The 16,167-nt window shown below is 39.4% G+C and overlaps 1 protein-coding gene across 4 annotated transcripts in view; it reads right to left on the bottom strand.

Annotated features, from left to right (window-relative positions):
* SSH2 (slingshot protein phosphatase 2) overlaps positions 1-16,167 on the bottom strand; it is a 241,915-nt gene that overhangs the window by 18,158 nt on the left and 207,590 nt on the right. For all 4 annotated transcript variants that reach the window (XM_028109374.2, XM_028109376.1, XM_028109375.2 and 1 more), the window contains 3 exons: positions 9,336-9,382; positions 5,470-5,616; positions 1,831-2,031 (listed from right to left, as the gene is read on the bottom strand). In XM_028109374.2, coding sequence (XP_027965175.1) covers positions 1,831-2,031; positions 5,470-5,616; positions 9,336-9,382 — 395 coding nt within the window. The remainder of the gene's footprint in view (positions 1-1,830; positions 2,032-5,469; positions 5,617-9,335; positions 9,383-16,167) is intronic.

Below are 16,167 nucleotides of genomic sequence, written 5' to 3' on the forward strand. Positions count from 1 at the left end.
GGGGAAACACAGCCCAGATTCAAGCATCAAGACCAAGTCATGAGACTCACTGGAGTCAAACTCTGGCACCAGCCCCAACTGCTTCTAGGCAGCTGTGCCTTCATATGAACAAAACCACCTAGAATATGCACACATGGAAAAATTAAAGCAAAATCTAGCACTCCACAGAACTTTAGCATGTGGCATCTCGGGAAATTGACCCTTAAACCCAGTTTAATATGTGAATCTCTTTCCTTGAAAGCAGGTGAAAGTGGCCTTCACTACCAGTGGGGTAAAATAGCAAATAATTACTCATTTTTTTAAAAGATTTTATTTATTTGAGAGAGAGAATGAGAGAGACAGAGAGCATGAGAGGGGGGAGGGTCAGAGGGAGAAGCAGACTCCCTGCTGAGCAGGGAGCCCGATGCGGGACTCGATCCAGGGACTCCAGGATCATGACCTGAGCCGAAGGCAGTCACTTAACCAACTGAGCCACCCAGGTGCCCCTTATAATTACTCATTTTATAACCAATTACCAAATTATTCCTGAAATGAGTAGTTCTTATTGATACAGGAAGATGTTCAAGATCTAGTACTGGGTAGACAGAGAAAGACAAATACTGAATAGTATCACTTATATGTGTAATCTAAAAAAGCCATACTCAGAGAAATAGAGAATAAAGTGGGGGTTACTAGGGGGTAGAGAATGGGGGAAATGGGGAGATGTTGGTCAAAGGGTATAAACTTCTAGTTATAAGATTAAAATGTTCTAGGGATCTAATGTAAGATGGAGATTATAGTTCATAATACTGTATCATATACTTCTGAATGTTGCTAAGAGAGATCCTAAATATTTTCACCAAGAAAAAAGAAACAGCAGGTGAAGGAATGGAGGTGTTAGCTAATGCTGTGGTGATAATCAGTTTGCAATATATAAATGCATCAAATCAACACATTGGACATCTTAAATTTATACAATGTTATATGTCAATTCTAGCTCAGTAAAACTGGGGGGAAAAAGGATGGTTAAGTGAGGGCTAACTGCAGTGTAACTGTTCAATATACATTGCTACAGTTTAAAAAAAAAAGCAAGACCAGTTATTGGGTGAAGAGGTAGGCTGAAGAATAGCTTTTGTGAGAAAGTATCCATCAATATATGGGGTAAGAGTCAGACCTGGAGAAACATGCAAGATAATGTTGATTACTGTCTGTGGGTATTGAATTTATAAATGATTTTTCTCTCTGTGTTTTCTGCATTTCTGCAAAGCATATATAGACATATATATAAAAAGATTAAAAGATTTTTCAAAGGAAAAGAAAAGAGTTATTTCCAGGAAGTGCCTTCATACCCCAAATCTGATTTGTCACATGACCAAAATTTTGGAGAAGGCTCACTGAAACCAAGCGCTGATAAAAAATGATGCTTAAAACAGCACCACGTACTTCTTAAATTTTATTTTCTTTTACAGAACAGGCCAAAATATTTTCTAAGAACTTCATCTATGCTTAGCATTCCTTTGGGAGCAATAAGTATCCATTTTGATAAGGCAGCTGTATCTGGCCTTAGAAGATGTTGAGAAATGTTTATGATAATCAGCACCTACTTGAGAAAGTAAGAGAACAGTATGTCCACCTTTTAGTTTAAATGTCTTTAGTTTAAACACCTGACCTTCCATACTATTCTTAAATGCTTGTACTTGTTTTTTAAAATCTAGATTGACAGACGTTTCAATTTTCAAAATGTATCACACATCCAAATTAGGCTGAGAATTGGCTGGAGGGAAGGAAATTTTATCTTGCCCCGGGGAGCATAATGGGGGGAAAATCTCAGAAAGTCCCTGAAGGACTCACCTTGCCAGCAAGATCCCCTGGTACTCTTCCAGTTGTCTCATGAAGCTGGGGTTGGGCTTGGTCACTGTTCGCCTCTCCTTCACGTAGTCATAGGCCCGGTCCAGATTCCAGCCGTACTCCTTCATTGCGTAGGCAATCACAGTGGAGGCTGAGCGACTCACCCCCATTTTGCAGTGCACAAGGCATTTAGAGCCATGTTTCCTATGTCGGGAGATGGAGGTAAGGAGAAAAACACAAGAGTGAGCACATTTTAAAAAGCTACGTTCTACATGTTTCCAAGTCTCCTCTCGTCTTTCCATTTTCTTTCAAACCATCCCACCTTAGTGTACTTGTATATCTATAGTCAAATGTGCAGGGAGGGGAGGCAATTCTAGTGTACTCAAACAATAGTCAATGTTACTATTAATCCTTTTAAATTAATTCAGCAAACATTTATCAGGCAATCACTGTTGTAAGATAATGTGCAAGGTTTCCCTGCCTCCTCCCAGTAGAGGCAAAGAAAAGTAAATCTTCCCTAAATGGTAGGGTTCGGGGGAGAAAGAGATAATTAAAACGCAGAATGGTAATTGCAATGAGTGTGAAGGGAGAATTTTCAATTTAGACACTGGACCCCATTTTGCATGTCTGGAGGTGCATGTTCCAAGGCTGGCACAGTCTTGAGTTACAAGTGTGACAGTGATTCATCTAATATATCCAAATGTTCTGAGTTGCTTCCAGTTCAAGTTCCAGTAAGGGTTCTGTCCCTGGAGGAAAGTACAAACCAAATAAAACTAACCCTCCTCTTTACTCAGATGTAGTCCTACATACCACTTTTCAAACTATCACCATCATGTTCTGTCTAGGGACTGGCTAGACAATCTGTGGAGTTGGATGGGACCATGTGATGCACCATGAGGCTTTCTCAGTGAGGAGGGTGGAGTAACTACCTGTTGTTGTTTTAATGGGGTGGAGGAAAGAGAAAGCAAAGTTACCATAAAGTGACTGTAAGAAACAAACAAAACCCTGTGGTCTCAAGATGCTAGAGCTCATTACTTTGGATATGAACATGACTCAGTTATGCTATGCGAATTCTGCTAATAACACAGTGTCTGGCACAGAGTAAGCCTTCAAATATTTACTAAATGTATGAACAAACTTACAGATCTGCTGTTAGATCTGTCAGCTATAAGTAAAAATATTTTAAAATCTGGAAAAAAGAATGGTTACTCTTTTCACTAGAGTACATGGGCTAAAAATCCTTCCCATGTGGCTAGTCCAATAAATTAAAAAAAAATGTACATCAGCCTAATAGGGGAAATCTACTCATTCACTCACTCACTGTATTACAGTAAACAAGCTTCCTTCCAGAGGCTTATAACTCTTCTGCTGGAGAAAGACACACAAGAAAGAGTTAAGTACAATGCAAGGAAGGCATGAGGTTACATGCCAAAATGATAGGAATGAGGTTATGTGCCAGATAAGTGATAGGAATTCAGAGAATGATCTGCAATAATCAAAACAGTCTCAAAAGGAAGGTAAGATTAACCTCCTACCCATCATTTAGATGCAAAATTCTGGAGTCCTTAGGTTGATGAAGGTGTGTGTCTCTGCATGCTTAGATGATCCCAAATGACTAGGACATTTTTGTTTTCTTTATGGCACCATAACTTTAGACTACAGTGCAAGTTCAGACATGTGCTCTATATTTTCCCATCAAGCTCTGACATCAAATTTCAGGTCTATACCCGCAGGTATGCAAGGTGCTCAAAGGTGGACAATTTTAAGAAAAATACAGTTATGAAATCCACCCCCATAAAAGCATGACTTCTTTGGAAGTCATTATTTTGAATGGGGCTTTTTCAGCGGATGGTTTCTAACTCACATTTTGAAGGATCTGAAGTCAGTTCAGAAAATCCAATTTCATCTTTCAGTTTCAGCCACACACCGCCCCCCTTCCGCCCCTCCCCGTGCTGGGTTGTCTAGATTAAGCCTGGTCCTGGTATCACTTCAGGAATTCTAAACCCACCCATCTGTAGGTCGAGTCTGGAATTCAGGACCCTGATCAGGATGAAACATGTGAGGTGCCTGGTGCCATTTAAAGAGGCGCTCACTCTCAGATGCCGACCTACACTCACATGAGCCCAAGCAGGACTGCCTGCTCATGTGTACCCTGCAGGCCTCACATATCTTACCTCAAGGCTGAAACTGGCCTTTCCTTTCACTGGGACTGGGGCCTCACCTGAACTCTAGCCTCTTTGGCTGTGATCCTCACAACATGCCTAGTCTTTTCCAGTCTCCCTTCCTTAAGGAACTAGACTATTCCTAAATACTTCATGGACTCTGGAATAAGACATGATCTTAGGTTCAAGTCCTATCTTCACCACTTGTTACTTAACTTCTCTGAACCTCATCTCTATAGTCTGTCCCTATCTGTACAAAAGGATGACAGTATATGCCTCTCTGGATTCTGGAAAATATTACATGAGAGAATAAAGTGTAAAGTACCTGGCACATAGTAAGCATGCCGTGAGAGGTATTATTGAGAACAATTTAATAATAGGCTTCAAGAATATAAAACACTCCTCCAGGTGCTAGGTAGAGACTGAGAGTATGGGCTCAAAGCTAGGAGGATTCAGGGTAACTAAGACGAAGAACTTCTTGACTATGGAGGTCCTGAAGAAAGATGTGGAATCATTGCTGAGGGAGGGCTTTAAAAATGAGAAGTGCTTCTCATCTGCCAGGGATGTTTGAATGTGGTCCCATCAGAGGGGCAGCGTGGCTAACATGCTCATTTATGGCTCCTTCTATTGAAGGAATATATAGGATTGGCAAGGAAATCCCCAGGGACTTAAAAAAAACCAGCGCAGACATACTAATACTAATTAACACTAAACATTAAATTAATACTTTGTTTCACTAAAAGGACCAATTCAGGGCGCCTGGGTGGCTCAGTCGTTGAGCATCTGCCTTCGGCTCAGGTCATGATCCCAGGGTCCTGGGATCGAGCCCCGCATCGGGCTCCCTGCTCAGCGGGAAGCCTGCTTCTCCCTCCCCCACTCCCCCTGCTTGTGTTCCCTCTCTCACTGTCTGTCTCTCTCTGTCAAATAAATAAATAAAATCTTAAAAAAAAAAAAAAGGGACCAATTAATTTCAAGATGATATCAAGAGAACGGCCAGAGGAAAATTTCACTGCTTAGAGTACCATAAAAGTAAAGTAAAAGAAAGAGAAAAGATTTCCAAAGCTCACTAAGTTTCCCTTCTGGTCTTCAGAAAGAAGGACTCAGTATCCCACCCACCTGGAGTAATTTCTGTTCTCTCACTTTCACATGTCCCCTTTGGCAACTTAGCACTTCCTTTGGAACATCTTCCTTCTCTCACTCTTACTGCGTTTGCAGCGGCTTCAGTTTGTGTTCCCTCATCTTGTGCTCAATGGAAAGAGTCAACAGGGGATTCATTCTTCCAGGGGTTTCATCTACTTACAGGGAAAGTATGAAGTCACTAGTCAACTCTTCCCCAGGATTAAGGAACCTAAGTCTCCTTTTTTTCTTTAATTCCTTCTCCCAGAGTACAGACAGTAAGCCATCTAGAGCTCTCAGGCCCCAGTCGCATGTGGTGCGGGAGGAACATGGGTCAGAGCACGTGTGTGGGACCATTACTCACTTTGCTTTAGAGATGAATTTGTAAGTGTCATTCCAGTAAGCCAGGAGATCCGTTGCCTCTTCATCGTATACTCGGATGTTATGATACTCAAAGACTCCTGGGAAGAAGTTATCTATCTCTCGAGTGACATTCAAGATATACCGTACCCTGCAAGGAAACCAAGGGAGAATATGTGCTCTACAACTCAGGCTAAATCCAATTCCAGCACTGTTTTTTGTATTTAAAATTTGTTTGCTCTCTAGGTTGAAATAAAATACTAAAATATTGAGGAAAGCTAAAGAACTAAGAGGCTATATACTTATTTAGTAGAGAAACTAAATAACAGAATCCAGGACATACCTGGGCACCAATGAATTACTGAGCGAAAAGCTGTCTACCAAGTTCAACATCTAAATTCCCTTTTCAGTTTATGTACAGTTACACAATCTCATCTTTGATAGTCTTCTGAAAATATGCCTTGTATTTTACTTCAAAAGAATCAACCCAAGGTCCGTGATCTGACAATTTCTCTTCAGTCGATAAAATTACCAGAAACATAATTTATTCTTTGGAAGTCATTTCTATTAAATCAGACTATTAACATCTACCTCAAGACACAAAAAAACAACAAAATAGGAAAGGGAAAAATTTCCTCCTATCTTTCTGAATGCTAGATTTTACTCTGTTACTCTCTGTAAACTACAAGCAAGGCAAGAGAGGCGAGGGCTGGGAGGGTCAGAGGAAAGTTGGACCTAACACTCTTGTCACTCTGCAGGCTGCAGTCCTGGCTGCCAGAGCAGCAGATGTGTCTGAGAGTTCTCCCATACCCAGAGGCTTGCAGAGAAGGGTTTCTGTACCACAAATTTCTTCTGCTGTCTCTCTCACTGCACAATTTCAACAAATGCTTGGGTTTAATTTGCCAAACGGTTATCTTTTCTCAGTGCTGTGTGGACTTGGACATCACTGGAGTTTACTCCAACAAGACAACACAGACTGACTTATTTCTCTCTACAGAAGCTGCTTCCTTCTTGGAACTACACATAGTGTTCTTACAAACCCAATCCCTGAAGTCAGAGAAATGACTACAGAAAGGGAGAGCCATAGTTAACCCATTTTGTGGTTAAGGTCAAGAGACCAAAATTTTTCTGAAACATGATATCTGGATATGTTTTAACTTTGCATCAAAGTCCATTACTAGGAAGGATTTTTTTTTTCTTTTTAATTTAAAAACCAAGCACATGTAATTGTGGAAAACAGTACATGGAGTTACTCTATGACCCAGCATATTCCTCTCCTAGGTATAAACCCAAGAGAAATGAAAAAGAAGTCTACCCCAAAATTTGTACATGAATGGTCACAGCAGTATTCATAATAGCTAGAAAGTGGAAAAAACTCAAATGTCCATCAACTGACGAATGAATAAATAAAATGTGGTATTTCCAAACAATGGAACATTATTTGTCAATAAAAAAAAGGAATGAAAGTACTAACACATGCTACAACATTGATAAACCTTGAAAATATAATGTGAAGTGGAAGAAATCGTTCCTAAAAGAGCACATATTATATGATTCCATTTAAATGACATGTCCAGAATAGGTAAATCTATAGAGACAGAAAGTAGATTAGTAGTTTCTAGAAGCTGGGGTGACTGTTAAAGGGTACAGAATTTCTTTTTGGGTTGAAAAAAATGTTCTAAATTATTGCACAACTCTCTAAAAATAATACATATCATTGAAGTGTACATTTTAAATGGATGAACTGTATGTGAATCCTATTTCAATGAAACTGTCAAAAGGAAAGCACACTTCTCTTATTTAAAATAAAAATGAATAACCTCCCACCTTTAATCCCGTAATTTAATAATGGATTATGATAGGACAAGGCTTCCCAATCCTACTTATTACAGAACCCTTAGACAGCCACTACCAACTGAAATCAGCACTCCGTGAAACTTCTTTGACATCTCTATATGGAGGAGTGCTTTACTTGGGGTGCTAAAGTCAGTAGATTGGGTGAAAACGGCCTTATTGCCAAAATTAGTCTTGGAAGTCCCATAAATCATCCACAAGGGGCAGTATATGTGTTTTGTAACTATAATTCTTAATCCACAAGAGTTTAAGAACCAGTGAATTTATGAAACAAGATCTAAGTCGATGTCTGAGCATCCGCCTATACTGTCTTTTAAGACAAATACATCTGCGTTTTATAATTTAGCATTATAAGTAGTAAATGAGATGAACAGGTATCATCTCCAGTGGGGGGATTAGAAGTCAAAGCGTACTCTAAAGTCAAAGCCCATGTGCGCATGATGTAATTTCAATGCATTTGGCAAGCACTGGCTGTATCAAATCTCAGATTTCCTATTAAACACTGTATCTACATGCTAGTTTCTGGCAAGTCACAGTCAATTTTTCTATCGTCCCTTCACATTTACTGAGCACCCTCTTGGTAATAAAACTTTGAGCTAGGTAGAGGTACGTTTTAAAACTAAGATACAGTCTCTATTTTCAAGAACTCTAGACTCAATTCTAATCAACTTAAAATTTCCAAGTTCTATTTATTTTCATATCTTAAATTAAGTAACCAGATTCACACCCCCCTTCTCCCCACCCCAAGAACTCTTTGTATAATTCTCTGCCTTAAGTCTTGTTCCAAGTTCATTTTAGCAATTATGAGATACCTTTCTTCTGAAGGAAAAGTAGGGAGTATGCATCTAATCATGCTAAAGATAACCAGAAGGTTGGCTTACAGCTGAGAAAACAGGAAGCCAGCAACTAGCCATCACTACTTCTGGGTTTCAGTAGGTCTTATCGCTGTCCACAATTATGAGTTAGCATGGCCAACTTCAATGAAAAATTTAGGCATTAGCTAAGAAGTAAAAAGGGAAGAAAAATGGCAGCCTTTTGCTTGCTGAATGTTCATGGTGGTCTCAATCGCTACAATCAAACTCAATAACCATGCTGCTTAGGGGCACATTTCTTAATACAAAGTAGCAAAGTAGGTATTCTTGTTCAATTTCAGAAGCTTGTCCACTTTACATTTATAACCTCCTTAGATTTCAAGCACCTTATTAAAAAAGGATAGGGACTGAGTCTTATTTTTCTTTGGATCTCTAGTATCTAGCACTGTACCTGGCTCACGGAAGATGGTCAATAAATTTTGAGTGGATAGTTGTGAACCCAACATATGTAGTTCTGTGTACTCTTACATAAAAATAGGAACCAAAGGCAAAACTATGGTGGCAGTAAAAAGATCAGTGGTTGCCAGGAGTGGGGGTGGGAATAAATGGGCAGAACAGAGGATTTTTAAGGCAGTGAAAATACTCTATGATACCATAATGATGGATGCATGATACTATACATTTGTCCAAAGCCACAGAATGTACAATACTGACAGTGAACTATAACGTAAATATGGACTTTGCATGATTATGATGTTATCAATGAAGGTTTATCAATTGTAACAAATGCACCACTCGGGTGGGGATGGTGATAGTGGGTGGGGGCTATGCATGTGTGGGGGCAGAGGTAGATGGGAAACCTCTGTACCTTCTCCTCAATTTTACTGTGGATCTTAAATTGCTCTAAAAACAAACAAAAGGAACCAATAACTACCTTTGTTTTAAACAGCAGGAAAAGCATGCACATTTCTTTTGGAAAGCCTTTCCACTGAAACAGTAGCTCTTTCTTGGGAGCTGTGTGTGGGGGAGGATGAAACAGTGGGAGAATGGCCACTTAACTTTTTATTAGATTACACCTGATTAGAATCAACTGGAAGCAACTCTAAGGCTTAAGGTTACTCACAGACACCTATATGACAGGAAAAAGTAAAAAGGAACAGTGATTTCTGTCAGGGGGATAAAAGCAATTGCTCTGTGTGCTTACCCTCGGTTCTGTAAATCCTCTAAATTGGAGGCATTCCACTCTGAGCCCTGTGGAGGGGGGAAAGATTAGGGAGTATTAGCAAATGAACAAAACACAATGCTTGTAAAGGAGTCCCATGAGGGGAGCAGCAGAGCCAGTAACATCTACCACGGTTCCTTTCAATAGGTCAGGTACTTCATTATACATGATCACATTTAGTTTTCACAAGTGATAGGGTAAGAAAGTTACCTTCATTTTTACAGATCAGAAAACCAGCCCTCATAGAATTCAAATAATTTTTGCTCAAGATCACTTGCTGGAAAAGTGTCTTTGATCATCCCCCACTCTAAGGTAAATGTCATCTGTCTTCCTTGTTTATAGCACTCTGATGTTTTTCAATACTACGTATCACAATTTTTACTTGTATATTTATTTATGTGCTTATTTACTACCTCTCTCCTCCACTATAATATAAGCTTCTGAGGACAGCAACCAGATCTCTTGTTCCCTAAGGACACCCTGAACAGTGCCTGGCACTTGGCAGGTATTCAGGAATAAACATTTGTTAAATGAACAAAGTGGCATTATTATGAATTAAACCTAAATTTCATTCTAAAGCCCATATTCTTTCTAGTGCCTTATGTTATATTCAGAGAGAGTGAAATAGCAGCTTCTGTTACAAACAAGGGAAACATGATATACAACATTTAAAGAAGGAAGAGCTGTACAGATTATCTGAAAGACCTATCATTTGTTAATATTTTACCATATTTGCTTTCTCTCTCCCCCCTTCCCTTTCTTTCAATATGTATCATACTTTTTTCCCCTGAGCCATTTGAAAGTAATCTGAGCAATCATGACACTTCAATATTTGATCATGTATTGCTTATGAACAAGAACATTCTATTTCCATTTTTACAACTAAGAAAGAAAACACTAACGCAGTGATAGCCTAATACATTATCAATATTTGAATTTCAAAAACTGTCCTCTCAAAACTGTCCTTTATATTCATCCAATCAAGAATCATACTTTGTGGGGCTCCTGGGTGGCTCAGTTGGTTAAGCATCTTACTTTGGCTCAGGTTGTGATCTTGGGGTCCTGGGATCGAGCTCTGCGTCTGGCTCCCTGCTCAGTGGGGAACCTGCTTTTCCCTCTCCCCCTGCTACTCCCCCCAGCTTGTGCTCTCTCTCTCAAATAAATAAATAAAAATCTTAAAAAAAAAAAAAGAATCATACTTTGTATTTAGTTTCCATGTCTCTTTCTCAATTAATCTGGTCTTGCACAGTCCATCCCAACTTTATTTTGGTTTTCATGATATTGACATTTTTGTTGACTACAGGTCTGTAATCTTGGAGAACTCATCACAATCTGGATTTGTCTATTTGTCTCCTGATAATTAGATCCAGGTCAAAATTCTTGGCAAGAATAATACAAGGATAGTATTGTGTATTTCCTATTGCATCAAATCTTGAGGCACACAACGTCCATTTGTCTCATTGTTTGTCATGCTGAACTGGAATTCTTGGTAGGTACCTTTGTATCTGCCACATCCCACTATTGTAAAGGTTTCTTTACAATTAATTAGTAATCTTTAGGTATTAGTGATCTTTGAAGTCAGGTGAATATCCTGTTTCACAATAATCTTTTACCCTATGGTTTTAGCATCAACTGCTGACCTTGTCCAAATAAATTATTTTACTGGATGTTGACAAAATGGTGGTTTTCTAATTCTATCATTAGCTGGCATTCTTCTTTGTAAAAGAGAGCTTCACCTAGTCATTCCTTCCACACTCTGAATGCCACTATGAGTTCTTGAATTCTTTTTGTATTTAGAATGTTATATAATCCATTACCATTTTTTTTTTCCTGACACTCAAATTGTCCTGAATTTGATCAGTGGGAATCTCTTCAAGCAGGCAAGCTCTTTTTGATATGACCCCACTAGTTTTTGAATATTTCTTTGCTTTCTGGCATAAGAAGTTGTTCCACATTCACTTTGTGAGTGGAATTAGCGATTTCCCCAAGGAGCCCTGGTTTCTTTTAGCAAAGAATGATATTTTGCAATCAAAACCTGGACATTAATTAGATATGCTCATAAATATTGGGTGTTACTGCTTCTAAACTTTTCAGTGAACAGATCTAGGAAATACTTGAAAAAAAATATTGAATTTACAGGAGCACCCAGGTGGCTCAGTCAGTTGAGCATCCAATTCTTTGTCTCAGCTCAGGTCTTGACCTCAGGATCATGAGTTTGAGCCCCATATTGTTAACTCTCTTTTTTGTGCCAGGCATGAGGCTAGATATTTGTGCAATCTGATCTGTTTCTATAAGGAGAGAGTAATGAACCATAACAGGTAGGTATTCATGGAAGGCCCCTGGATTAGACAATTAGAAGTGGTCATTAGTAACATTAGCAAGAGTGATGAGGGCAGAAATCACAGTGCTGTAGGTTGAGACATATGGGAAATGAGGAATCAGAGGAAGTGTTAGATTATATTTCTATGAATCTTGGGAAGGGAAGGGAAGAAAGGAGTGTCTGGAAGAGAATTCAGGATGGAAGGAGGGTTTTTCCACTTTAATATGGGAGAAACTTTTTTTTTTTTTTTGTGCCGGGGGCTGGGGGCTGGAATGGGAACTCATAAACAATAGAAACTTATTTCTCATAGTTCTTTGGCTAAAAAAATTGAATTTACACTGGTACCTCCAATTCAAAGTTAACACAAGGTTCTTCCTTTCTTTCTTGTCCCTTTGTCATCATTTTTATCTCCCCATTCCACAGTGATAACCTTGGTTTCCAACAACTCATTAACTCTATTTACAAAACAACTTCAACATTACTACACCAATATCACAGCCAATTACAAACCTTTTTTTTTTTAAAGATTTTATTTCTTTATTTGAGAGAGAGAATGAGATCGAGAGAAAGCACGAGAGGGGGGAGTCAGAGGGAGAAGCAGACTCCCTGCTGAGCAGGGAGCCTGATGCAGGACTCGATCCCGGAACTCCAGGATCATGACCTGAGCCGAAGGCAGTTGCTTAACCAACTGAGCCACCCAGGCTCCCGATTACAAACCTATTAGGTTCAAATTTTCTTTGCAGTTTTTTTTCTCTTCCCATGAAGAGGTTCAATCAGAATATTATGCTCAAAAATTATTTAATTTCCTTCTTTTTAAAATAATTTTTAAAAATATTTTATTTATTTATTTGGCAGAGAGAGCCACAGCGAGAGAAGGAACACAAGCAGGGGGAGTGGGAGAGGGAGAAGCAGGCTTCCCGCTGAGCATGGAGCCCGATGTGGGGCTTGATCCCAGGACCCTGGGATCATGACCTGAGCTGAAGGCAGACGCCCAATGACTGAGCCACCCAGGCTCCCCTAAAATAATTTTTTTAAAAAAGATTTTATTTATTTACTTGAGAGAGGGCGAGAGCAAGAGAGCACAGAGGGAGAGGGAGAAGCAGACTCCCCACTGAGCAGGGAGGCCCACGGGGGACTCAATCCCAGGACCCAGAAATTATAACCTGAGCTGAACTCAAGCCACTTGAGTTCACTTAACCTACTGAGCCATCCAGGCGCCCCGAATTAATTTCCTTCTGTGAAGTTATCCATTTGCTATATATTTGGGTTCACTTGCTCCTGTTTGTATTCAACTTTAGGGTGTGCTTTTTCCATTTGATTCTGAATATGCAAAACTTTCATAAGATTGAAAGTCAAAAGTTTATTAAAAAGTAAACCTGAAGTCTCACTCAGTCCACTTTAATCCCTAAGGGTAACCATTTTCATTAGTTTCTGGCTTATTCTACCTATGTTCTATTTTGAAAACAACAACGACAACAATATATCCTTATTATCATTTCTTACTTACATAAAACTAGTATACTACACATATACTTTTGTTCCTCACTTGCTTCACTTTACAATATATCCTTAGAACCACTCCATCTCATAGTTCACAGAGATCTTCCTTATTCCTTCTTACATCTATTAGCACTTCACTGGATAGTGATAGAATAGTTTATTCAACTAGTCTCCTATGAATGTTGTTTCATATTTGTGGAAATGAGGTTGCTGGGTCAAGGGCCAATGCACAGTTTTGTCAGACATTGCTAAATTCCCCTCCACAGAGAATGAACAATTCTGCATTCCCACCAACAATGTATGAGAGTGCCACTTTCCCCACAGCTTTGCCAACAAAATGGGTGGTTAAGCTTTTGAATTTTTGCCAATTTGATAGGTGTGAAATGCATCTCAGTGTAATTTCAATTTGCATGTTTCTTAAGAGTAAAAGTGAGCAACTTTTCAATGTTTCAGGTCCATTTTCTTTCTTTTTTTTTTTAAGATTTTATTTATTTATTTGACAGAGAGCACAAGCAGGCAGAGCAGCCGGCAGAGGCAGAGGGAGAAACAGGCTCTCGCTGAGCAGGGAGCCCAACGTGGAGCTTGATCCCAGGACCCTGGGATCATGACCTGAGCCGAAGGCAGCTGCTTAACCGACTGAGCCACCCAGGAGCCCCCTCAGGTCCATTTTCTATCTTTGGACCCTCTCTTCATTCTCTTTTGAAAAGGCAAACATTTAAAAGTAGGAATTTACCTATTTTAGAATTATGCATTAAATGGAATTTAGCATTAGAAGACTCAGGTTCAAGTCCCAACTTCCCACTCTACTGTGGGGGCACTGGGGAAACTGCTTAACCTCTCTGTCTTTGCTTTCCTTATCTGTAAAATGGAACACTCTTCCCACCCTAGTCCTATATACCTAAATGGGTACCTTCTCAAATTACAGATAGGAAGTTTTTACCGATCTCTTTTGCCATGTGAAAGTATAAAGAAGTCTATGACCCAGAAGATGGTCCTCACCGGACTGTGCAGGTACCCTGATCTCAGATTTTAGCCAAAGAACTGTAAGAAATAAGTTCCTGTTGTTTATGAGTTCCCATTCCAACCCCTAGCCCCCGACCAAAAAACAAACAAACAAACCAGTTTCTCTCATATTAAAGTGGAAAAACCCTCCTTCCATCCTGAATTCTCTTCCAGACACTCCTTTCTTCCCTTCCCAAGATTCATAGAAATATAATCTAATACTTCCTCTGATTCCTCATTTCCCATATGTCTCAACCTACAGCACTGTGATTTCTGCCCTCATCACTCTTGCTAATGTTACTAATGACCACTTCTAATTGTCTAATCCAGGGGCCTTCCATGGCCTATCCTAATGGCCTTCCATGAATACCTACTTGTTATGGTTCATTACTCTCTCCTTATAGAAACAGATCAGATTGCACAAATATCTAGCCTCATGCCTGGCACAAAAAAGAGAGTCAACAAATGTTTATTAAATGAATGATCAAATAAGTAAATGAAGCAATCTGAAAACTGTGTTATGCAAGCACTATCATCACAATACAAGTGATATGTTATTTAATTTGGCTGTGGAACTGAGAGATATAGATCAAGGATGCTGTGAAGTTCCATTTAGGAAAAGGACAGTAACTGATGGACAACTGATCTTTTCTACAGACCTGGGCTCAGCTGACTTGCTTTCAAAAAATATGGGAGGTTCTGAAGGCTCTGTGCTCAACCTCTGAAAACAAGTTGCCACACCAAAGAAAGAGGTAAGAACTATAAGAACTTCAAGGAGACAGAAGCCAGGCAATAAGGGTTGAGAGGCTAAATTGTAGCCAGGGAAATGTGACCACTTCACTTAATTTAGAAGTCTAAATCCTCTGTGGAACTTTGTCCAGCTAGATGGAAATAACCCTTACGTGATAGGAAAAGTCCATGGTGTTCATCTACCTGTCCAGAGAAAATTCAACCTGACAATCTGAAATGGTACATATCCAGAAACAAAATAAATTAAAAGCTTTGGCTACTGACTTATTGAAGTCCGTATAACATGACTCGGGCTGTGCTTAGGGCTGCTTCAGGTTCAGCCTGAAAGGAAGAACTGGAGTCAACGTGGTGTAATTACTTTGCTGCCCTCAATATAAATGCTATGCATATTAGCCCCCTGGGCCCTCCAAAGACTCAATCTTTTTTTTTTTTTCCCCTCTCCATGCTTCTCAGGCTTACAATGACACAATTCCATGGGGTTTTTCACTATGTTCTATATAATTATGCAAAGCATATTCTCATCTTACTGAAGTGTAAAATGAAATCTTGGGACTATAACACATTTTTAAGTAAGTTCATTTCCATCTTTCACCCTGGTTCCCCTACACTGTGCCATAGCCCAGAGACCCGTGTGACTAATTTCTTTCTTTTAATTTTTTAAAGTAGGCGCCACACCCAATGTAGGGCTTGAACTCATGACCCTGAGATGAAGAGTCGCATGCTCTACTGACAGAGCCAGCAAGCGCCCCCATATCTTCTTCATCATATCATACCTACAGCCTCAATACTGAGTCATATCATGGCAGCAACCAGGCACAAGAGCTCTATTAATTTTTCCTTCTGAGAAAAGTTCATGCTACACATCTTCAGTTGATGGACAAAATCATAAATAATTAAAATAGCCCATTTGATTTAAGTCTGATCTATTTACATATCCTCCATTCTCTGCACCTACAGAAGTAACTACCAATTTGAGGCTTAATTTTTCTTTGAAAAGGAAACATTATTCTTTAATGTCAAATATTAAAAAAGATAACCATCAGCAATAAAAATTGGCTAGTTTTTTATTAATGAACATAATTATTGGTTGTGTCCAATATTCCTGTGTTTCCCTTGTTCAACTAAGAAAGCTGCCTGCTTTTCAGCAAAGGGTCTCTGTTCACACTTAGCTTCTTCTCAGCCAAACTGGACAACCTCCAGTAGAACTGTTGATATTGAGACTTGGTTGGGCAAAGGCTTCCA

The sequence above is a fragment of the Eumetopias jubatus genome, unplaced genomic scaffold (assembly GCF_037043125.1).
Source record: "Eumetopias jubatus isolate StellerSeaLion01/CBP00866 unplaced genomic scaffold, mEumJub1_p1.0 scaffold_10, whole genome shotgun sequence".
Lineage (NCBI taxonomy): Eukaryota > Metazoa > Chordata > Mammalia > Carnivora > Otariidae > Eumetopias > Eumetopias jubatus.